The sequence below is a fragment of the Lissotriton vulgaris genome, chromosome 9 (assembly GCF_964263255.1).
Source record: "Lissotriton vulgaris chromosome 9, aLisVul1.2, whole genome shotgun sequence".
NCBI classification, from domain to species: domain Eukaryota; kingdom Metazoa; phylum Chordata; class Amphibia; order Caudata; family Salamandridae; genus Lissotriton; species Lissotriton vulgaris.
The window spans coordinates 600,050,337-600,075,851 of record NC_141697.1 but is presented as its reverse complement, the minus strand read 5'-3'; the positions used below and the strand labels follow the sequence as shown (position 1 = coordinate 600,075,851).

At 48.0% G+C, this 25,515-nt stretch overlaps 1 protein-coding gene across 3 annotated transcripts in view; it reads left to right on the top strand.

The window, feature by feature from the left end:
* Positions 1 to 8,589: 8,589 nt before the first annotated feature.
* The window catches only part of LOC147691936 (uncharacterized), an 80,101-nt gene continuing 63,175 nt past the window's right edge, over positions 8,590 to 25,515 (top strand). For 2 of the 3 annotated variants that reach the window (XM_086938214.1, XM_086938211.1), the window contains exon 1: positions 8,591 to 8,752. In XM_086938214.1, the coding sequence (XP_086794340.1) occupies positions 8,693 to 8,752 (60 nt within the window). In that variant the 5' untranslated portion in view covers positions 8,591 to 8,692. Of the gene's footprint in view, positions 8,753 to 25,515 lie in introns of all 3 variants that reach the window. The other variant, XM_086938212.1, reaches the window with a different exon arrangement.

The following is a 25,515-nucleotide window of genomic DNA, read 5'->3' as shown; positions in this document are numbered from 1 at the left end:
AGCATTAAAAAACTCCTGATGGACACATGTAAAAATAAAAATAGAAACTCTGGGCGGCTAAGGGGGGACAAAAATAAATCATGGTGGTTAGAGTCTTCCCAGAAGCAGACAGGTCTAACACGCGTCCCCCCCAGCTGAAAGTGGGGAGAACTACCCAACCCCTTGGGAGTCCTCATCACTAAGGCGGAAATACCTGGATAGACCGTCTGCGTTGGCATGGTCTGCCCCAGGTCGATGTTCCACCCTAAAGTCCATTCCCTGTAGGGAGATGGACCACCTTAGCAACTTGGGATTCTCCCCCTTCATTTGCATCAGCCAACGAAGGGGGCGATGGTCAGTCTGAACTAGGAAGTGCGAACCAAACAGGTATGGTCGCAGCTTCTTCAGAGCCCAGACCACCGCAAAGGCTTCTCTCTCAATTGTACTCCACCTCCTTTCCCTGGGGAGTAGTCTCCTGGACAGGAAGACCACGGGTTGATCCAAGCCCTCATCATTTAGCTGCGATAACACTGCCCCAATGCCATGTTCTGACGCATCTGTTTGGACAATGAATTCTCTAGCAAAATCAGGGGCCTTGAGAATGGGAGCGGAACACAATGCTTGTTTCAAGGTCATAAAGGCTCGCTGGCAAGCCTCCGTCCAGACTACCCGTCGGGGTTGCTTCTTGGAAGTAAGCTCAGTGAGAGGGGCCACGATAGTGCCATACCCCTTCACGAAGCGACGGTAGTATCCAGTGAGGCCCAGGAAGGCTCGGACCTCTGTTTGAGTCTTGGGGGGCTCCCAGGCGATGATAGCCTCAATCTTTGCCTGGAGGGGCTGCACCGTCCCTCTGCCCACCAAGTGACCTAGGTACACCACTGACCCCTGTCCGATCTGACACTTGCTGGCCTTGATTGTCAATCCAGCCTGTTGCAGGGCATGAAGAACAGCTTGCAAGTGCTGCAAATGGTCCTCCCAGCTGCTACTGAAGACAGCAATGTCGTCCAGGTATGCAGCAGAAAAAGCTTCCATTCCAGAAAGGACCCTGTTCACCAGCCGCTGAAAAGTGGCAGGGGCATTCTTGAGCCCAAAGGGCATCACACGAAATTGGTAGTGTCCCTCAGGTGTAGAGAAGGCTGACCTTTCCTTCGCCTCCTCGGTAAGGGAAATCTGCCAGTACCCTGAAGTTAGGTCAAAGGTACTTAAGTATTGAGCAGCTCCCAGCCGGTCAATAAGCTCATCCGCCCGTGGGATAGGATGTGCATCAGTTTTGGTCACTGAGTTCAAGCCTCGGTAGTCCACACAGAACCTCAATTCCGGTGTGGTGCCGGGTGGGGCAGCCTTTGGTACCAAAACCACCGGGCTAGACCAAGGGCTTCCAGAAGGTTCAATCACTCCCAGCTCCAGCATCTTGGCGACTTCACTCTTGATGCTAGCCTTCACCTTGTCCGACAGCCTGTAGATTTTAGACTTCACAGGTGGGCTGTCTCCTGTGTCCACGTCATGGGTACACAGGTGGGTCCTACCCGGGACAAGGGAGAACAGAGAAGAAAATTGCTCCAGGATCTGGCGGCAATCACTCTGCTGTTCCGGAGTTAGGGATGGCGAGAGAATTACTCCCTCCACCGACCCATCCTTTTCTTGGGACGAGAGAAGATCAGGGAGAGGTTCGCTTTCTTCTTCCTCTGCTCCATCGGTTACCATCATCAAGACAACCGCGGGCCTCTCATGATGTGGCTTGAGGCGATTGGCATGCAGCACCCTGTGGGGCTGCCTCGGGGCCTTAAGATCCACCAAGTAGGTGGACTTCCCCTTCTTCTCCAACACCTCAAAGGGGCCTGTCCAACGGTCCTGTAGGGCATTTAGCTCTCTAGGTTCCATCACCCACACCTTCTGTCCAGGCTCCAGTTCCACTGGGTGAGCATTGTGGTCATACCACTCTTTCATCACTGCTTGGCTGGCCTCCAAGTTGTCTGAAGCTTGCTTCCACAACTTAGCCATTTGGCTCCGGAAGGCCAGCATGTAGCTCACCACGTCCTGGGGAAGCTTTCTGGGAGTCCGTTCCCATCCGTCTTTCACCAGGCTGAGAGGTCCCCGTACAGGGTGCCCGTACAAAAGTTCGAAGGGGCTGAAGCCCACTCCCTTTTGTGGCACTTCCCTGTAAGAAAACAAGAGACAGGGTAGGAGGATGTCCCATTTCCTCCGCAGGCTCTCAGGTAGACTCCGTATCATACCTTTCAAGGTTTTGTTAAACCTTTCCACAAGACCATTGGTTTGTGGGTGATAAGGAGTGGTAAACCGATAGGTAACTCCGCACTCCTTCCACATAGCCCGCATGTACGCTGAAAGGAAGTTAGTCCCCCTGTCGGACACAACCTCCTTGGGGAAACCCACTCGGGTAAAGATCCCCATCAGGGCCCTTGCCACCACAGGTGCAGTGATGGTCCTCAGAGGTATGGCCTCTGGGTACCGTGTGGCATGATCCACCAAAACCAAAACCAGTATGAACCGGTGACCAGCTGACGTTGGTGGATCCAATGGCCCTACAATGTCGATGCCCACCCTCTCAAAGGGGGTGCTAACGACAGGTAGTGGTTCCAGGGGAGCTTTAAGCTTCACTCCTGTTTTCCCACTAGCTTGGCAGGACACACACGTCCGACAATATGTATCAGACGCCACTTTCATTCGAGGCCAGTAGAAGTGGGGGACAAGCCGGGCAAAGGTCTTGTCCTGTCCTAGATGTCCTGCCAATGGTATCTCATGAGCCAGTTCCAGTAGAAAGGCTCTAAAGCATTGAGGGACCACCAAGGCTCTGGCTGAACCGTGGCCAGGTGCCTTGGGCTCACTGTAGAGGAGTCCATCCTCCCAGTAAATCCGGTAGCTCCCTTCAATGTTTCCCGCTGCCTGGGCGTTGGCCTGTTGCCGCAGCCCCTCGAGAGTAGGACACTCTTTCTGAGCTTTGCAGAACTCTTCCCGGGAAGGACCTCCCTCCACATGCCATTCAGTAGGGATGGGTAGGTTCTCCAGGGAAGCAACATTCTCCCCTGTGGACTCCAGATCCACCTCCGCAGGTGGTCCAGCTGTCTCACAAGTTGGAGATGTCGAGGCAGGGTCCTCCGGCCTCTTGTCCTTCTCCTCTCTGGCAGCCGGCTGGGCCATTGTTCCAGGCTCCAGCGTAAGCAAACTTCCCCTTCGGGTAGTCGCTGACCTTGTGCTGACACAAGTCCAGTCAGGGGGTCCCAGCATCGCAGAGTGCGTCTGGTACTCCACCCTCCTCCAAGCATTGTGCTCCATATCATTCCCTAACAGGCAGTCAACAGGCATGGCAGGGCTTACGGCAACTCGAAGTGGACCTGCAACCCCTCCCCACTCAAAGGGAACCTCAGCCACAGGGTAGTGGCCCAATCTGCCGTCAGCCATTACGGCGGGATGGAGTACATCTGGGATGACCTGCTCTGGAGACACCAGCTGACTCCTTACCATAGTCATGCTGGCTCCTGTGTCTCTCAGAGCCTCCCCTCTACGGCCATTGATTGTGACCCACTGCTCATACTTAGTAGTATTAGAGGGCAGCTGGGTCTTGGGAACCATCTCCTTATCTCCCAGGGACACTAAGGTGACACCCGCCCGCTCCCCTCCATTAACCAAAGGCATCTCCTCCCCGAGCACTACACTAGTGATTCCCGGTGAGGGGGTGGTCTTTTTGGGCATCTCACATCTCCTTTATAGTGTCCCACACCACCACACTCAAAACAATGAACAACCCTTGGCTGCTGGCTTTGGCCAGGGGTAGGGTTGCGAGGGGGGTTACTCTTGGGGATGAATCCTCTGCCCCTTCCTTGCGAAGTATTTTGTGGCCCTTTTGAGAACTCCCTCTTAGTTTCCCCTCCCTCTTTCTTCTGGGGGGCGCCCTGTCCTTGCTTCTGGGAATTCCCTCCAGTCCCCTTAGTCGACACCCGGGTACTAACCCAGATGTCCGCCTCCTCAGCAAGCTTCCTGGGGCTGGTCAGCTTGCTGTCCACCAGATGCTGTCTTAGCTCGGGAAGACACTTCTCGAGTAGGTGTTCCTTGAGTATGAGGTCATATAGTCCCTCATAGTCTCCTACTTCGCTGCCTCTTACCCAACCCTCCAGGGCCTTCCTGGAGTAGTCCAAGAAATCTACCCAGTTTTGTGTGCCCAGCTTGTAGCTGCCCCGGAACTTTTGTCTATATTTCTCAGGGGTCAACCCAAACTTCTTGAGCAGCGCTGTTTTCATAGCCGGATAGTAGGTCTGTTCACTCTGGTCAAGGGCCAACAAAGTATCCCTGCCAGTGGGGGGCATGTATTTGTATAACCCACCTCCCCAGTGGACTTCCAGAATCCCATGGGCCCTCAGCGAGACCTCGTAGGCGGCTAGCCATTTAGCAATGTCGTCACTGGGTACATAACAAGCCATAATGTCTTTTGGTAGGTACGGTCTAGGTTCTCTGGTGTTGGTTTGGTTATCGCTGCCACCATTCTCTGGTTTGGGGGTACGTAAATTCAGGGCTTGCAAATCCATCTCTTTGATGGTCCGCTCATGCTCCAACCTCTTTTCCTCCCTCACCATGTCCATCCTGGCTAGTTCTATTCTCATTCTCCTCTCCTCCCTCCGGTCTTCTAACTCGGCGTCGGTCAGGCCCCTCTCTGACACACTACTGCCCACTCTAGAAGGTGTTCTAGGACCTGTTACAAGGTTCTCCCCTCCCGCCTGGTACAGTGTTGCGGTCTCCAGGACAGTGTCCTTGTCACTCTCTTCAGGATCTACCTCCTCCCCGGAATGAGCCTCTACCCATGCCCGAATACTGGTCAGCAGCTCAACTTTTCTGGCGCCCTTCTTGAAAAACACCCCCTGCTGCTGACACCATTCCTTCAATTGAGGCACAGTATAATTGTCTAGCTCTTCCACATTTATCTCCATTTTTGTTTGAAGTATAAAATGCTACACAGGAGAAATCCACAGAGTGACCTGAGGTCAACCTCCACCCACCGCCAGAAGTCAATTTAGAAAAACCAAAAAATGTAAATTAGGAGGGCCGCAGGGAGAAAACTCCAGGTGGGGTCTCGTGGTTGGCACTGCGTTACTAATAGGTGAGTGTAAGTACAAATCCGCTATCCCACCGCTGAAACACCAATTATGTTGGACCTGGATTACCCAAGCCTACATATGGTAGCTTGGCACAGTAGTGGTCTACAGCTAACTCCAGGCGCTGGCTAAGTACTTACAAGCCTTACCCACAGTAACACAGTGATGAACCACTAAAATAAAGACACAACACCTCTGTTTGGAAAAATACCGTTACCTTTTATAAAAATAAATGCTTTTCTTGTTATGCTTTTTAGTCAGGGATAAAAGACAATCAAATTACACCTTTTACATGAAATTCAAATCACACTTCAATATTTTTCCTGTTCAGAATTTGAGAATCAAAGGTACATTTAAGGTCTGAAGTTATTCAGGACACAATACACTTCACTAGAACTTTACAGAAAGGAAAAATGCAGCCTGACAGTGCAATATATATTTAAAGACTCATTAACAGGTACATTACCCCACAGCTCTAAAGCACTGCCCAACTCACAGAATGACCTGGTTGTAGTTCTTCACTGCATAACCCACCAGTTATGTAACTGAAAGGGAAGATACAATAATATTAGCACGGTTCCCCTCACTCTCAGTCATAGACTACACCTCTCTAGTGGAGGAACAACTCCCTCAGTTACCAAGAGACTATTAGGTACTTGACGCAGGAACCCTGTGGTCCCTTTCACACCTTTCTCCTCTGTGGTAAGTATTTATGTTTTTGCTGTGGCTGTTTGAGTCACTAACCCACTCTCCCAATTCCGTTTTCCAGGTATTTAAACAGTTAAACTCCTGGGGCTTAGCCCTGATGTCCCGGTTCTCAGGCACTTGGCTCTGCCGCCTCCCGCTCCCTCTCTACCCGGCTTACTTGTGGGGCTGAAAGTGTCCCAGCGGTTGTGTTCTCCACACTCGAGGGAGCTTGGCGGCAGTCGGGCTGAAGGGGGAAGGCAGGGAAGGCTTTCCCAACCCAGGGCTCCCTTCCGCGTCGTCCGCTGCGGCGCTCCTGCCTCTTCTGAGGGAATCGACGACTGGCTCTCCAACGCGGCGCTCCTCGGCTGACGCGATGTCTTTCCTCCCGATGGCACTACTCTGCTGGGCATGCGCGGAAGCGCTCGCTCTTCTTCCGCCTCGGCGCACCTGCTCCCAGGAAGGACGCTGTTCTCCACAGAGACGCTGCTCGGTCTCTTCTGGGCCTGCTCGATCCTAGGCCCCTCCTGCCTCCACAAAAGCGTTTAGTCGCCGATCATGCGCGGAAGCGCCGACCTCTTCGTTTGACGCGGCCGGTGCCCCCGGGGTCCCGCTGCCGATCAGAGCAGCGCCGCTGCTTCCCTCCAGTCACTTCTCACTTGGGCCTAACAGGAAGGATGTCCACACACGGCGCCCTCGCTCCACAGGTCGCCAGGGTGCCACAGACCCCCGCATTCACTTCAGCTACTCCACATCCCCGGTAAGCTCAGCGCTGGTTAGGGGTAGCCAGGAATGTCTTCAGTTAAGGGTATCCTGAGTGGATTTAATGGGATTCCAAGATGTGAGTGGCTGCTTCCTCAAGTAGCTCGATTTCTTTATCAATAGTTGATGTCTTGAGAGAGGGATCGGTCAAAGGCTGAAGGGGGAACAATCCTCTGAAGTAACTGTCAGCCTCAGTGACAAACTAGCTGCTCTCAGTGTGTCCACCTCCTCTCACCACTGCCTCACTCCTCTACTCTGGTCAACACAAAATGGCTGCTGGTCACTGGCCTTATATAGGGTGGCCTGAGACCTGCAGAAGTCTCTAGTTGATTCCAGAAAGTTCCCTAATATTACCCTATGGACCTGTCCTCCAGTAGTGTCCGTTATGGCAGTTGGTGGACACCATTTTAGGTCTCTGGAGATCCCTAAGGTTTCAAGGGGGTGACTAGGCCTCACAAGTGATGAGGGAAAAATGGCGTCATCGCCAAGGAACACCTAGCCCCCTGACAGCATTAAAAAACTCCTGATGGACACATGTAAAAATAAAAATAGAAACTCTGGGAGGCTAAGGGGGGACAAAAATAAATCATGGTGGTTAGAGTCTTCCCAGAAGCAGACAGGTCTAACAGAAACCTGTTAAGGTCCTAAAAGGTGATTCCCAGTTCTCAGAGCCTTTTCAGGTGGTTGAAATTTTGAAGAACTCTGTGAAGCTTGATAATGGAAAGGTATGGAATCTTAAAAGAATTGCGAAGTGTAGACCAAGGAGTTCTCTTACTATTTGGAAACCAGAGGATTTGGATGTGGAAAGTTCTGCGTCAAAGGATGATGATTTGCAAGACAATCCAAGTCTTTCTAGTGATAGTGATAGTGAAATGGGGAATGTAATTCCTTCTGGTAGGGGAAATGTAGTTTCACCTAGTAGTGTTTCTGAAGGTTCTTCATCTGGTGGTGTTTCTGAGGGTCAAATTACTGTTCCACAAGATGAGGTATCTGATTTTGAGGGAGATAATTCTGTTTTGTGTCGTCATTCCTCAAGGAAGAGGGTGGTGCCTTCTTGGCTAAAAGATTACATTGTTAGTAATAAGTAAAATCTATCTATCAATTATATTTTCTTGTGATGGTTATAGAAACCTGTGCATGTATCTTTACTATGTTCTTATATTTAGCATAGTGTTTTAATGTTATTCTTTTCTTTTTGTTTTTTATTCTGTTGTTAGGAAAAGAGGGATGTGTTGTGTTTGCATTTCTTAAATGTATTTGTTTTCATTCCTTGTGCATGTGCTTGCTTAGGTCATAGTTAGAATGTAGAATGTACATGTCATCTTGATGTGCATCATTTGTAAAGGACAGTTGTTCCTTGGATGCTGAACCTACTGGATGACATACCATTGAGCTCTTCGAGTATTAAAGGATACTAACCTACAATTCCTGCATTATTTCTTTATTACAAGGGTGCAAGGGCTCATCCACCGCTAATACTTAAGTACAGACGTTTTAAGGCATGGGCAAAGTGCCCAGGTCCCCCCACCCCCCTCCCAAGGGCCCTGGAGAAATTGAACTTTCTCTGTGATCTGTTCTCTCTATTCTTATCTGAACTTAGAGTTTATCTGTTTGTATCTTTTATGTGGATCACGTACGCTGGAGTCATTTTGTGTTCCATTGTAAAGAGCTCTGACAACTTCGGGTAAAGTTCGCGCTCTATAAAAACGCATAAATAAACACTGTACTTCTGGTGCAAAAAACACCCTTCACCAGAGTTATTATCGCCCCCGGAGACCACTTACGCGGTCACATGAGATCTCTAACTTGATTTAGACCCGTGCGTTTTGGCATTATCCCAGGGATTGATTCCTCGGGCGCTCCAACGAGTGGTCAGTGGTAGTAAGTGCTATATAAATCCAATGACAATTTCATCTCTTGACCCCTGTCTGCTCAGACACTGAACTCCAGCTGGCCGGTTTCCGGGTTCCCTCCTGCGGAAGTGCGCTCCGTTGCGCACCTGTCATTGAGTACGTCACTCTGGCCAGTGTCTCCATCTCTGCGCTTGCGCCATGAACCCAAAGAGGTCTACTTCCTCCGTTTCTTTTCTCCTTCCTGTAGCTCGTGCACATAAAAGTGTGAGCGGAGTGTTAGGTGGCTTTTGTCTTTGTACTTATCGGACAATGAACTGTAACTTGGAGAAAACAAGCGGCCGAGAAATGTTCCGACAGGATTCGGATAAGGTGCGTGGTGACTTCGCAGGTGTGCTGGTCAGTTCTGTCTTTGTGATCAAGAATTTGGATACATGTGTGTTTTTATTGCGAAAATGCTAATTTCGCTCACCTTATTTTTCCGAGGGCTACAGCGCCAAGAGGCCGTATCTTTAGGTGAACGTGCGCTATTGATAGATAGGCTTCCTGTGGTCATTATGATAGTACTCGGTGTGGATGAAGGAGAGGAGCCGTGGACATACCAGAGTTCTGAGCTTGAGGAAAACATTTGAGAGACGTAGATTGACATGGTTTGGGCTGATTATGTTGAGGGGATCTGTTAATTACCTTTTTAGTTTAGCTGTAAGAACGCTAAATAAGGATCAAACAAACTCTTAAAAAGAGTTATATACTAAGCAAAATAAATGAGCACTGATTTAGTTAAACGTGTGGTCCGCTGAGCTATGAACATAAAATATTGCTCTTTGATATGCACGGTACACGTTCTTCGCAGCAGGCGTATTAACCCTGTGCGCTACATTAGATAAGTCAAAACTAAAAACTGCCAACAAACAAAACTCCAATCTCTCTCCAGCAGGAAGATAAACAATCTTAAGACTTTTTATTGTTGCAAAAAAATGACTGGGTTTATAAGGAACTCTGCAGTGATTTGTGTGTTTTTAAAAGTGAGTCATTATGCTGCACGACTAATGGCCCGCAGATCTCAGCGGTGAGTGTTTAACTAATGGAACCACTGGCTGCAGGCTTCATCATGAACTGAGCAGGGACAGCACAGTCACTTTACTGGCTGTCTTGAGCGCAGACGCTCAGGTGCGAAACACTATGGACCAGGCCTCGTGATCCGCACAAGTAGCATGTAGTTTTGCTGGGATGCTGGGAATTATTGTACCAATAGTTAGACCCTCCGTCTGGTAGAAAAATAAAATGTTATGTTTAGCTGATTTCAGTGCACATGTGGATTTGTAACTGGTCGTCAGTGCAACTGTCTCTGTAAAATGTTGTCAAAACCTGTACTAAATTTTCCAGCAGGTTAATTACACATGTTTTGGCACTTGACCTGGTTCTCAATAAAGCTCACCCCCGTGTCTCTCTCTACCTGAGTAAATGTGCTCTTCCGTATTTGTTCAACCCTTGTGGTAGGGTGTGCCATGCATGGCTTCCACCTTGTAACCAACACAATGCGGACTGAAATAGCTAGCAGGCACTATGGACAGTATTTCTAAGGGGCCAACATACCTCAGTGAATTAATACTAGTCATTGACTTCTCATGTGTATGGATCATGCTGACAAAACCAATGAATCCTTCCCAGGTCGGTAAATTTGAGTATCACTAAATTGGATACATCATGCTTAGAAGTCAAGTTGAACTGATGTTGCAATTTACCAAAGAACCACAGACTGGTGCTTCAATGCTGGCTTTGCAATAGCACAGCTCACATGCTTAGAAACTGATTCTTTTTCACCTTTACAGTATTTTGTCAGCCCTTGTCTGTCTGACACCTTGCTTCAGAGTGAACGTGGGTGCTACTGAAGGGCAACTCTAGAAGTAGCCATAATCAACATATGTCGGTGCCCTACAAGACTGAAGCTGGGGAACCAGGTTCGGGTCTGGCAGGAGGCTCAAGCATCCTTTTTTTATTCTGGGCAAATCATTTAGTCAACTCATGCCTAAAAAAGCATGTATTTGTAATGCAATAGGCCTCACATTACTGAAAGTTTGAGCTTTTGGCGTGCCTTATTTGCAACACCAATAGGTCAAACTTTCAGTAATGCGAGACCTATTGCATTGCAAATGCTTGTTTTAAAAGACCACATCCCTAAACACAAACGAGTGGTACACATAAAAAAAGAACATAATAAAATAGCAGATAAGACATTCGAAATTTTCAAGTTATTTAAAAACAAATGCAACAGGTATTTCATTTTCCCAACTAACTTGATGTTTGTGGAGTTCAGAGGCAGTCCAGGCTCCTCTTGCAGGCCCCAGTGCAGAGAAAAGAGCAGAGCTGCTAAGGAGGGGCTGGGGACCTCTGGGCAGGCATGGAGAACAACTTCCAGGAGATGCTGGTGGGGCTGGGTCAGCTGAGGGCCTATTGTACAGCAGCCTCCCTCCTCCTATTTTTCGGTTCTGGCTGGGAAGAGAGCTCATTTACAGCAGCCACGCAGTCCTCGGTGAAGCCCTTTTCTTTAGGTCTCTCGTGGCATTGCAGCGCAAAGCGCTGTCACTGTGCATTAGATTTTCTAGGAGAGTAGATTTGAGAAGGGGACTTGAATCCCGCCCCTCATTTTAATTGGCTGGTGTCACCGTTTGTGCTAAATGGTGGTCTGCCATTGGAAATTAGGGGTTTTTGTTGATGCCCTTTGGCCTCCGATCCGGACTGGGTTGCCTGCTTTGCTGCCTTAAGTTCGGAAGATAAACAGAGTGCTGACTGGCGTGGTTCCCGATGCGGAACGTGTAACGCTGAATGCGATGAAGTTAGGACAAGTGAAAGGCGGCTCACGGGAGCATGCAGAGTGAGAATAAAATAACACGGTGACTTGCAAACAAGCAGGACTTACTTGGGGAAACGTAGGTTAGATCGCACAGTGCTTCGGTTCAAGTGGTAACACCCTTCGCGGAGTGTGAGCGGAGTTTTAGTGAACCAGTAGCGGAGTCATAGAAATAAAAGAAGGGTTAAAGTGAAGAGAGTGCAAAGTGTGGCCATCTTGGAGTGGTGTGTAGTAGAAACGAGTAGGGTTACAAAACAGTGGAGGTGAAACAAAAATTCTGAAACATGCAGTTACAAAAGGCACACAGCAAAACAAGATGAAGGTGCATCACAGTATGCCCAACTGGGCATTTATAAGTAACAGCTTAGTTCTGTGCGGTCATTAAGACCAAACGGTTTATCTTCCGAACTTAAGCGTCCTGAACACGGCCATCACCTCTACCATATCCACCCTCAATTTCACGTATGGGTGATCCCTTTTGTATTCGACCATCGTTTTCCCTCGTAAGGGCGCATGAGGTTATTTTCACAAATTGGCACAATAACATGCAGTCACCTTATTGTTTGATTGTTATAGAAAGACATACATTTATTTGCCTTTCGTATATTCTTTGTTGCAGTGCTCCTTGAAAAAGGACGGTTGGTCCGAAATGCATTGGAGCGTTTCTCATGTTTGATGATGATATAAACTATAGTTAATCTATTCATATGAAGCATATATGAAATATACTTATGAAAATACGAATTAAACTTTGAAAACTTTCTAAAGATTTGGAACTTCACATTTTCTGGAAGTACCTGTGTTGTTGTTACACACAGGTCCACAAAAGTGTGCCCACCACAGGGATGCGCTTATACCCCAGTAGCGCACTCAACCCCATAATCCTACTGGACGCACCTGGACAGTTGCGTCACCTGTAAGGAGCACCTTAAATTGATTAATCTTCTTCAATTCTTCAACAAACCTTTGATCTCACCGACAGCTGTGCGCCGTGCTTACTTTCTTTGCTTATTCTCAACCCCACTGTCCTCCAAGCAGGCAGCACGCACTCAATTAGAATGCAGTACGAAGAAATCTCAAAATCTACTGAAGCTCGAGCGGAAACCCTAGCTTTTGATACAGATGCAACAGAGAGAATATACGCTCTTATCAATGAAGATCTCACTCAAACTGCATCCAACAAAACAAAGGAACAGTGCATCAAACAACTCTTATACCTTTCAAGACGCAGTATCAATCAAACTACACGCCAACACCTTAATAAAGTACCATAAGGTACTCCGCATTCCCCGTGGCCTACGGATTGCTCTAAAACCGTCGCTTTGCAAGAATTCGAAAACATTTATTGAAAGATGGAATGCCATCCTTAACAAGTGCAGTCTGGACCTAATTTTATTAATAGTGGAGGAACTGTCAGGAATCCTGACTGAGCTCACTCACGAAATCACCACAATTGAAAATGAACTGAAGGATCTTATAACACCAGAGGAGTTAACTGCGACACTTGAGGAAATTCAAGTTCAATTAGACCAACACACAAAAGAAATCAACGAACGGAAATTCCGCCGGGACACCTTGGACTATAAACTTGGAGAAGTTTATACATGGGCGGATGTCTGCGCCCAACGTCGCAGGAATAAACCCTATAACCCCAACACTGACACCTCTTCCTCTGAGAGTGACGGTACTAACCGCCCACCCAGGAGAACTCCTACTGATACATCAACTTCAGTACCTCCACCTAATGGAACACCTTCTACAAGTCATGTTGATTTGACCACCTCGGAGCCTTTTTTAGAGGTAGGTCCAGACAAAACCGCAGACCCAGACGGGGCAAGAGGGCAGGCAAAAAACAACTCTGGTACCCCACAGCCACCGAAGAACAACAAGAAAACCAGGAGAAATCGTTAGTCATCAACATCTCAAACGTCCGTCTGACTGACCATGAAACCAGAATTTTACAAAAAGGATTATCATTCGTGCCCACTAGCGACACTAACTTACTGGAATTGGACGTAAGCACCTTCAAACTGACTAGAAAGTTAAGATTAAGACATTTCTTTGAGAACATTGTAGATTCAGCAGTAGACTCCAAACCAGATCAACTTAAGGGCTTACGACCCTCAAGCACATTCATACCACTTGTCAGCCATAAAAGCATAGATACCTTTGAGACCCTGGTGAAACAGGACATCTCCAAACTGAACTTCCGAAAAAAAACCCACAAGAACATCACCAATAAAGACATGGACACCTTAAAAAACATCGCAAGGAATTCAACAATTAAGTGTATAAAAGCTGACAAGGGAGGTGCCCTTGTTATTTTAAACACAGAATTATACAACCAACGCACCAGGGAACATGTCATGGACCCTAATGTCTATTTAGCCCTTGATGGAAACCCAACCAGCGAGTTTAAAAGGGAGCTCCTCCTCATCATTGAAAAAGCCACCACTGATGGAATCATTGATGAAAGAACGAAAAAATACCTCATCACAGAACATCCCCGCAGTCCTTCCATCACCATGCTGCCTAAAATCCACAAAAATTTTACGGACCCTCCGTTCCGTCCGATCGTATCCACCAGAGGTTCCATACACGAACCGACCGGTAAATTCATCGATCGTTACCTTCAGCCCATAGTCTCAAATCTACCCAGCTACATCAAGGACACCACGGAACTACTGAACAAACGGTCTAATCTCCAACTTCTTGAGAATGAGAAACTCATTTTGTGCACAGCAGACGTAAGAAGCTTATACACTTCTATCCCCCATGAAGGGGGGATTAATGCCGTTGAACAAGCTTTACTTCAGTCCAACACTGACGATTCCCTGAAACCCTTCATCCTTGAACTGATGATATACACCTTATATCACAGTTATTTTAAATTCGAGGAGAAATGGTACCTGCAAATGTCCGGGATGGCCATGGGCAATTGTGCGGCGCCGACCTACGCTAACCTGTACATGGGAAATTTCGAACACAACCACATCTACCAAAACAACACTTGGATGGATAACCTTAAACTTTATGTTCGTTACATTGACGATTTGCTATTCATTTGGAAGAATACGGAAGAGAGCTTGGAACTGGCTCTTACAGAACTCAACTCTAAAGACGACCGAATTGACTTTACCTGGACCCTGAATCACAATGAAATTGCATTCTTGGACGTTCTCATTAAAATCACCCCCCAGGGAATACAAACAAACCTCTTCCGGAAGAGCACCGACCGCAATAATGCTCTGCTGTTCAGCAGCTTCCACCAACATTCCCTCAAGAGACACTTACCTTACAGCCAGATGTTAAGGGTCACCAGGATCGTGTCTGACCCCGACATTAGAACTAACCAAATTCTATCTATGGCATCTAGATTCCGAGAGAGGGGTTACCCAGAATCAATCCTGAAGGAAGCAATTGATCGAACTTCAACAATCTCTCGCACAGAAGCTCTGCAGAATAAACCTAAAACCGATAATGAGAGAATGGTACTGGTCTCGAGGTACTCTACCTCTAGCAACAAATACAAAAGGATTATCCTTAAACACTGGCGCATACTTTCTTCTGAACCAGATTTTGGTGAACTATTTAAAGATCCCCCTATTTTTGCTTACACCAGACCAATGAACCTCAAGGAGATTCTGTCAAGAAGTGACACTGAACCAACCCCAACACATCACACTGGCACACGTCCATGCCACCATTGCGGCAACTGCAATAACGTAATCAGAGGTAACACTGTCAGCCACCCCATGAGAGGGTTCAACATCAAGCTCAACGTTGATGCCACGTGCGATTCCGCAAATTTGATCTACCTCCTGAAATGCCCATGTGGCAAAACCTATGTGGGAAAAACTAGTCGGAAAATCAAGACAAGACTCAACGAGCACAAGTCTAATATCAGAACTAAGAACATCAAATCCAACATTGCCATCCACTTCAATGAAGCCAACCATAATGTGGCACAGCTCAAGTACCTAGTGTTGGAAATTGTCCCAAAGATTGAAGGGAGAGACAACAACAAAACTCTCTTACAACGAGAAACATCATGGATGTACAGACTACAATCTCAAAATCCGTTTGGTCTTAATGACCGCACAGAACTAAGCTGTTACTTATAAATGCCCAGTTGGGCATACTGTGATGCACCTTCATCTTGTTTTGCTGTGTGCCTTTTGTAACTGCATGTTTCAGAATTTTTGTTTCACCTCCACTGTTTTGTACCCCTACTCGTTTCTACTACACACCACTCCAAGATGGCCACACTTTGCACTCTCTTCACTTTAACCCTTCTTTTATTTCTATGACTCCACTACTGGTTCACTAAAACTCCGCTCACACTCCGCGAAGGGTGTTACCACTTGAACCGAAGCTCTATGCGATCTAACCTACGTTTCCCCAAGTAAGTCCTGCTTGTTTGCAAGTCACTGTGTTATTTTATTCTCACTCTGCATGCTCCCGTGAGCCGCCTTTCACTTGTCCTAACTTCATCGCATTCAGCGTTACACGTTCCGCATCGGGAACCACGCCAGTCAGCACTCTGTTTATCTTCCGAACTTAAGCGTCCTGAACACGGCCATCACCTCTACCATATCCACCCTCAATTTCACGTATGGGTGATCCCTTTTGTATTCGACCATCGTTTTCCCTCGTAAGGGCGCATGAGGTTATTTTCACGAATTGGCACAATAACATGCAGTCACCTTATTGTTGGATTGTTATAGAAAGACATACATTTATTTGCCTTTCGTATATTCTTTGTTGCAGTGCTCCTTGAAAAAGGACGGTTGGTCCGAAATGCATTGGAGCGTTTCTCATGTTTGATGATGATCTAAACTATTGTTAATCTATTCATATGAAGCATATATGAAATATACTTATGAAAATACGAATTAAACTTTGAAAACTTTCTAAAGATTTGGAACTTCACATTTTCTGGAAGTACCTGTGTTGTTGTTACACACAGGTCCACAAAAATGTGCCCACCACAGGGATGCGCTTACACCCCAGTAGCGCACTCAACCCCATAATCCTACTGGACGCACCTGGACAGTTGCGTCACCTGTAAGGAGAACCTTAAATTGATTAATCTTCTTCAATTCTTCAACAAACCTTTGATCTCACCGACAGCTGTGCGCCGTGCTTACTTTCTTTGCTTAACACACAACTGAAAACATAAGGCTTGGAATACTAATGGCTTCACCACCATTTAAACATATTTACCAAAATAGAAAAATTACAAGTTAATTACCCACAGTAAGCGTAAACAGGCGTTTGCAATGCAGTAGGTTTTGCATTTACGGAGTTTAAGCCTTTGGCATTGTAAAGGACAATGCTTTTTATCTATGTTTCAAAAACATAAATAAAAGGCATTGTCATTTACAATGCCAATAGCTAAAACCCGCGTAATTGAGAGACCTGTTGGATTGCAAATGCTTGTTTTTTCCTGGTGGCGACAGTCAGTCGGCGTGAACTCGAAAATAAAGGGCAGTGGAGGTCAAAGGCGGGGAGACCAAAGTATCCTGATGTGACCATTGTATTGGTCACAGTGGGTGCAGGCAAGTAGCGGCCCACTAAATGAGGCGTGAATCACTGCAGCAGCAGGGCCATCAGAGGTGGCAGTTTTCGTGCTAACCTAAGACTGATGGCCCTTTCGGTGTTGTTTTGCAGGCCCCCTAGACACAGAGGGGAAGGAAGAAGGAAGTTGTGGGCACTGTAGAGACCTTCCTTGATGTGCACCACAAGGGCTGAAAGATAAAGTTGCAATTTTAAAAGTAGGGCTATTCCTGCAGTCCCAGAATGTGTTTTTTCTTTTTTTTTGTGTACTTTTTTTATTGATGATAAAAGTAAAACAGAGGACCGTTGCAAGGGTTACATTATATACAGCTGTCGTTCAAGGGTGATATGATGATACATGGTGGACATACCATAAGCTCACAAGAGAACCATTATCACAATCAACACATCTCCGCAGCAGCAGCCCCACAATCCAAAATACCCCCATCTTTCTTCTTTAGTCATCCGAATCAGTATCACTTTCCAACTGGGGTGGCTCACAAATATTTCCTCTATTCCTTCCAGTTTCCCCAAATTGCCCCCTACTTTCGTGGACATTTCCCATGTAAATACACCATCTTTTCTGCAACCATTGAACAGTCTACATCCTTGCTCCAGTCTCTGAGCGTTGGAGACGCTGAGGATCCCCAGGCCTTGGCCACATTCCGCTTAACGTACATAACACCTAGCATTGCCCAGGCCTTCAAGTGATTACTGAGGTCATTCGGCTCCCAAATGTTCAGTAGACACCGTCGTGGCTCTGGGAGTAGCGAGCCATGAACCACATGGGATATTGTTCGCATTACCTTGGTCCAATACTAGGGATCACAGGGCACTCCTAGATAGTATGGTAGAATGTCCCCGCTTCTCCGCAGCCTCTAAGGCAATATTGGTGTACGGCCCTGCCTATCTTATGTAGTGTGACCCTAGTGTAGTATATTCTGTGAAGGACTTTTAATTGTACCAATCTGAGCCGAGATGAGACCACAACCTCCTGTGGTGAGGAGAGCGCGGTCTGCCAGTCCGATTCGTCCAGGTCATCTAGATCTGTCTCCCAGGAGGTTTTAAGTCTATCCATAGGGTCAGGCATATTATTAATTAGCTTACGATATACCAGGGAGGTCGCCTTACTAAGCATGTGTTCCGTAAGCAGTCTATCCTCCAAGGGAGTAGATTCAGATAGTTTTCCCTCTGCTGGGAGTACCGACCTCAGGGCATGAGAGATTTGCAGGTAGCGTAAACGTTCCGTCTCAACCAAGGTGAACTGTGCCGCTAGTTGGTCAAAAGTAAGGATCTTGCCCCGTCTATAAATGTCCCCAATTGTTGAAATACCTATGCGGTCCCAGGCCTCAAATCCCTTACTATTACAGAGACGGCAAAGGCGGCGAGACACCCAAAGTGGTGTCATCTGCCCAATCGTGTTCTGACATTTGAGATGCGCTGATGCCATGTGCCAGAGCTTCACCGTATGGGCCGTAGGGCCCACCAGGGACGCTACCCCCCGGGGATCGTAGAGTGCAGTCATCACTCCTCCAGCCCCCAGGGTCATATCTATCTGCCTTGAACGCCGGCTCTGTTTGCGGGGCATGGAGCCAGTGATTCACAATCTTAAGTTATGACGCCCAATAATAGAACTGGACATCAGGAAGCGCAATGCCTCCATCAAACCAACCCCTTACCAACTTTAGTCGGGAAATGCGTGGGGGTTTGTCCCCCCAGAGTAGGCCCGCGACCAATGCATTTATGGACTGAAAGTATTTCGGAGGCACCTGAAACGGGGTGTTTCCTAGGATGTACAGAAACTGCGGCAGCGTCATCATCCATATCCATACTGATATTATAAAGAGAGCCCAAACCTTTGAGGCGGGTAATCTCAGGAACCACAGCACGAATCACAACACCCAATACAGCGTTGGAAAGAGCAGTTGCAGCAGATGGACATAGGTTATGCAGACGCCCACCATATACATTTTAAAAGGTAAAAGAACCGTGCCAGCAAAGTAGTCCCTTGTGGGTGTATCTGCGTTGTGCTGTGGGCGTGACAAACGCTGGGGGCGTGTGGTATGTTCTGCCCTTCATGCCATGTCTCATATCGTGTGCTAATCCCACCCTGCTCCCTTTAAATACCCCTACACCCCATAATCATAACCCATCCATACTCCTTAAAATACCCAACACCCTTAAACACTAACCCATCTTAACCCTATAAATATACCCTGTACCCCAAAACCCAAACCTATCCCTAAACCCTAAAAATACCCCTGTACCCTAAAACCCAAACCTAGCCCTGAACCCTATCAATACCCCTGTACCTCAAAACCCAAATCTACCCCTGAACCCTAAAAATACCCCTGTACCCCAAAACCCAAACCTAGCCCTGAACCCTAAAAATACCAATGTACCCCAAAACCCAAACATACCCCCTAACCCTAAAATACCCCTGTAACCCAAACCTAGCCCTGAACCCTAAAAATACCCCTGTACCCCAAAACCCAAACCTAGCCCTGAACCCTAAAAATACCCCTGTACACCAAAACCCATACCTATCCCTGTACCCCATAACCCAAAACTATATCTGAACCCTTAAAATACCCAAACACCCCAAAACATATACCTCAGTACCCCAAAACATATACCCCTATACCCATACTTACCTTATCCAAACATAAAAAAACATGCTTTTACCTTTCATGCATTTACAACAAATTTCGTTGTAAATGTATGCGTGGTAAAAGCATATAAAATGTAATGCCATGCATTATAATGGCATTGCGGAGTCATGGTACTTTCGTAATGAAAGTATGCGGAGTCATGGTATGCGGAAAGAAAGTTGCGGAATAATTGGTGTTTACCCTCTCCGGTAAGTACATTGGTGGCACTGCGGCCCACATCTCCAGCAACCTACTCATATTTTTTCACCAACCATTTGAAAAATGCACAGGTCTCTCTCATTGATGGCCAGCACGACATACACTTTTAGACACACCTCCCGCCACAAGTTCTAGAATTGCGAACTGTAGATCTGGAGAGCTACGTTCGATTCTCGGCATCAGCTCAACATCGCTTTGTCTCCCCGTTCCTACCACAAATGAATGTGTTCTTCTGTAATGTAAATTGTGCTCATGCCATGTTGTCGAGTTTGCGCTATATAATATTGCAAGGAAAAATAAAGTAGGGAAACTAGAGTTCACACACTACTGAACGCGCACTCTTAAGTGCATCAGCAGTGCCCTGTGAATCGGAGCGTTTCACAGGCTTGTCACAGATAAGAAATGCTATCAAAACGAATACAATATACTACTGGCCGGCAGCAATTCATACCCGGACAACGTCGGGACGGGCTGCTAGTTTTAAATAAAGTGGCTTTTCCTTACAGGGTCAGCGGTAGGGTGTGCCAATGTCTCACATCCGTGCGGAGTCGCTCCAATGGTGGCAGCAAGTTATGGTGATAGAAACTCTCCCAACTCTGTGTCACCCACACTCCCAAATACTTAAATGGTCCGTCAGTAACCCGCAGGGGGCAGTCATTCGGGAGGGTCGGCGGGGGCCCCTTAAAGACAAATAATATCGACTTGGCCCAATTGATGGTGTATCCAGAAGCCCTCCCAAAAATCTTAGATATCAAGGAGGACCATGAGAGAGCGCCTGGGACGTGACAAATAGAGTAGAATATCGTCAGCGTACAACGATATGCGGTCCTCCAATGATTCAGTCCAATTAAGACCCGTTATCATGGGGTCCCATCGTATCCACGCTGCCAGCGATTCCAGAATTAAGGCAAAAAGCAGAAGCGACAGGGGGCATCGCTGACGTGTACCACGTCCCAGCCGGAAATCCCTGGAGATGTGGCCATTGGCCACAACATGTGCCAGCGGATTTGTATATAAAAGTTTTATCCACGCGCAAAATTTGTGCCGAAAGCCAAGATGGCGCAGCACCGCAAATAGATACGGCCACTCGACCATGTCAAAGGCCATTCGCGCATCTAAGGACAATATCACAGCCAGTTCTGATAGAACAGGGATCTGCGCCATGACCGCGAGCACTCTACGTAGATTTAAAGCAGTGCTCCTGTTTGGCATGAATCCGGATTGATCCGGATGCACCAGAGTCTCCAAATGTGGGGTGAGGCGCGCAGCAATCATTTTGGCCAGTATTTTGACTTCCGCATTCGAAAGCGAAATAGGGCGATATGACGTACAGTCGTCTGGGGGCTTACCGGGTTTTGGTATGGCTATAATCGTTGCAATCCGTTGATCTCTGGGTAGCTACCCCACAGACAAGCTATCGGTAAACATTTGCAATAAATGCGGAGCTACCTGATCCGAGACGTGCTTGTATAATTCTATCTGGATGCCATTTGGCCCCTCCGCCTTACCCGACTGCAGGGAGTGGATAGCGCCCACGACCTCATCCACAGTGAAGTCAGCTTCCAGAAGAGCAGCGTCTTCGTCTGAAATGGTGGGCATCCTCAGAGGACATATCAGAAGAGGATGTGTAAACCGCTTCAAAGTAGTCAGCCAACGTATTTGCAATGTTCGCGGGGGAGGTGTGCACCACACCTTCGGCGGAACGAAGCTGTGCTATATCCTTCCTAGCCTTGTCTGTCTTTTCAAGCCACGCTAGAAGCCTCCCTGCCTTATCGCCTATTTCGTATATGATATGCTGAGTGCCCAGACGCCTTTGTCTAACCTGCACCCGCTGATACTCCGTGAACTCCGCCTGTTTAAGGCGTAGTTGACGCTGCGCTGCCTCGGTAGGTGCTTGATCGTGCTGGGCCTGCAAAAAGTCTAGGTCTCGCTCTAATGTTATTAGGTCTTCCTGTACAGTCCATCTGTGGCCTGTTATGGAGGCTATCGCCTGGCCTCTTAGTACCGTTTTGTATGCTTCCCATAGGACCCCCGGGGAGTCCACGGAAGTAACATTCTCCTGGAAATAACTTGCTGTACTCTTAACTAGGTCCCGTCTAATTTTAGAAATCTATAAATAGTGGGGTGAGATCGGGAAAATACGCCTCCGGGTTTTCACATGTGAGGTGTATATCATGAGAAGCGGGGAGTGATCCGAGATACCCCGGTCCTATCTTCACATCTAATGTGTGACAAACTGTCGGTAGATACACAGAAATGGTCAATACGAGAGACTATTGTGTACCCCTGAATAAAAGGTGTAACCACGCTCCCCGGGGTGCCTGAACCTCCACCCATCCGTAACGCCCAAAGCGTCTATATAGGCTTTCAACCTCGCCTTGTTCGAGCCTGTCGTCCTGTTGGGGTGGCGGTCAAGCCCTATATCAAGAATCGCATTAAAATCTCCGCCCAGTATGAGCTCGCCCTCCGGGAGTGTGAGCAGAAACGCACTGAGGGCGGGGAGAGCTATCGAGTGCAGGGCGGGGGGAATGTATACTGATACCACGTTAAATCTTTTCCCTTCCCATAGGCAGGAGATTGCTGCAAATTGCCCTCCTGCATCCTTCCATACCTGTTGCTCTATCACAGGAGAAGTCTTGCGCATCAGGATTCCCACCCCCCTAGAACCGGAGGAAAACTCAGTGTATCACCATTGTGTAACCCCACCGATCCAAAGCCTTACATGTTGACCCCACCAGATGAGTTTCCTGAAGTAGTACCAATTTTGGGGCTGCCCTACGCTCATACTGCAGCAACAGCCCCCTCTTGATTTTGTCCCCCAAACCTCGCACATTCCAGGTGAGCAGGGACAGGGGGGGTACCGGAGCCACAATCGGGGCATCATCAGTTGTTATCCCATCAGCCCAGACCCCGTCCACCATCATAAGCAAAACATCCCTGAAAGCTCAGCAGCAGTCCACCCATGCAATCACTTGTGTCCTCAAAAAACAGTTCAAAACTAAAGCACAAAACAAAGTGCAACCCACCCTCCCCCCCCAACCAATTCAAAGTGAATTTGCACATATCATTAGTCATGTTCACCATTATCTCCGTAACAAATTATTCCTAAAACATCCCCCTGACTCCCCTCCACCCCCCTCCCTGCTCCCCTGCCTGTGGGCTGTAAACTGCCCACCCCCCAACCTGGCAGAGTGCCTGCGTGTCTCCCACCCGTACTAACTGCGTAGAGGCGAATTGGTCCCCCCCCCACCCTCGGCATCTGTATCTAATGAAGCTCATAGCATTGCAGCCCGCAATCAGGACTATTTGCCTATAAAAATCGTCATAACATGTCTAAGTAAATGTCGTGCATCACATTATACACCCGGAATCACTGCAGTCAAACACCTACTCCCAGTGGTGCCCCCCACAAACAGCCCGACACTCCCAATACTTGCAAGTGGTCATCAAGGCAGTCCTTCTATTAGTCCACTGTGCCTCTCACTCCTGTTCCGAGAGGCCGCTGGCCCCCAGATCTTCTCCCATCGTTGTTGGCTCCGTTTCATCACCAGGGTCCTGCTCCGGCGCGCCGCGGCGTCTACCCGGTTTACCTCCGACTTTTGTCCATCTCAAGCCAGTCCCAGGTTGCCTCCGGCGATTCGAAAAACCAGGATTTACCGTCCCTCTCGACTCTTAATTTTGCTGGAAAAAGCATTGCGTACTTGATGTCTCTGCCCCGCAGTTCTTGTTTCACTACCTGGAAACTGCGTCGCTGCGCTTGAACCAGAGCCGTGAAGTCTGGGGAAAAAGGAAACTTCGTAATTGTCAATCTTAAGTGGGGGGCCCGCTCTGGCAGTTTGTAGAATATTGTCACGGTCCCGAAAATTAAAGACTCTGGCAATAAGAGGTCTGGGAGGGGCCCCAACTTTAGGCCTCCCGCCCGGCACTCTATGGGCCCGTTCTATGGAGAAGTATGCAGATAGCGACTTTGGCTTCAAATGCTTCGTGATTAGCTCCTCCACAGAGGTCAGCTGCCGGCCCCTCCGTTTTTTCCGAGTAGTCAGGAGATCGCTAGAGGTCCCGGAGGATAGCGCTCTACCTAGCGCATCTGGTCCGCCATCGTGCCTCGGCCGGGCGCCTCCTCGGTCGAGCGCCCGAACTGGAAGGAATCGGCGAGTCGCCCGCCGGCAAGTCACTTTAAAGCCGCCACGGGGGTGTCAGCTATCCCGGCGGACCCCCTGGGAGGGCTATTTTCTGGGTCAGTGGGCTGCAGGATGATTGAGCGCCGTAGGTCGGGAAGAGCCCATTGAAGCAGCGGCCATTCCTCACGGCCGCTTAGCCACGCCTCAGGATGTGTTTTTAAAACCAAGAAGTAGGGGAACTGACTAAAATAATTTTTAAAAGTAGTAGCACACCGTGCCCTTCCGATCACGCCCACTTCTAACACTGGGGCAAAATATATAGCACACCAAAACCGCTGTAGCCAGACACTCGTGTTCAATTTCCCAATGTTTTCTCCCTTCCTTTGTGACCCAGTAGGCTCAAGGGCCAGTGGCCTGTACTTCGACATTCTGTCATCTATACAAAAAACACTACTGAAACTCAACCCGGAACTTCCACAACACCACGGTGGCCGGTGGGTGGGATGGAAGCAAATCATTTTGGCAAAAGGCACCTGTTTACGTGTATGACTTATATTACGGCAAGGCTAATCCCTGATCTAAAATTGATTTAAGCGTGTGACTGGACAGTCCTAGCACAAGACAGCACAATTCTTGAATTTTATGGCTGAAGCGAGCCGAACCGGAGGACACTAGGCCATTGGGCTCAAAACCCCCAATTGCTTATTGACTCAAATTGTAGAGATTTTTTTTTTTTTTTTTGAAAACCTTTATTATACCTTCACATCTTTACACAGCATGTCGCCTACAACCCCGAAGGGCCGGCCGCTAATCTTGAGTATCACATCGGAACGACAGCCTTAAGTAAAATACAGTGCACACGTTGAAAAAGTCAGTTCAGTAAGGGTCGCCGGAAGAATTAGTGAAGGACAGAAGCAAATGTTTCATACAGGGTAAATGAGGTTTTCATTTTCTATTTTTAATACAAACAAAAAGAACAACCAAACATCGGGAAATCACAGTGCGATCATTGCTAACGTATATTGCTAGATAGACACGGGATTGCACCTGGAATATGACAAAGCCTTTTTTATCCTGGAATTAACGCAGGGCGTAAAGAAGGCATCGCCCCCCCCCCCCCCAATCCTAGGGTTCTAGGGAGAGTGCGAAGAGCAGGGGGGAGAGAGGGCAGCCCTGCCGGGTGCCACGGCCAAGCGGAAACGTGCGTGATATGTGGCCATTCGCCACCACGTGTGCCACCGGTGCTGTGTAAAGTAACTTTATCCACGAGATGAAGTTTGGGCCAAATCCCATGTGTGAGAGGACTTCAAAGAGGTAGGCCCACTCCACCAAGTCAAAAGCCATCTTCGCATCCAAAGCCAGTATAGCAGCACTATCGCCAATGCAATCCGCCCTTGCCAGCACCCCGTGTACCCTTCTAAGATTGAGCGCGGTGTTTCTGTGGGGCATGAATCCTGACTGGTCCGGGTGGATAAGGTCAGACAGGTGTGGCATTAGGCGGTTAGCCAGGAGTTTTGCTAAGATTTTACTTTCCGCGTTTAGCAGAGAGATAGGGCGGTAGGATGAGCACTCCTCTGGGGGTTTACCGGGCTTAGGGATAGCCACAATAGTGGCCGTCCGTTGGTCCAGCGGCAGCATCCCTTTTTCTCGACATTCCACATACATTTTAAGTAAGTGCGGGCAAAGAGCGTCAGTGCGTGCCTGGAACCACTCAACCGGAATGCCATTTGGCCC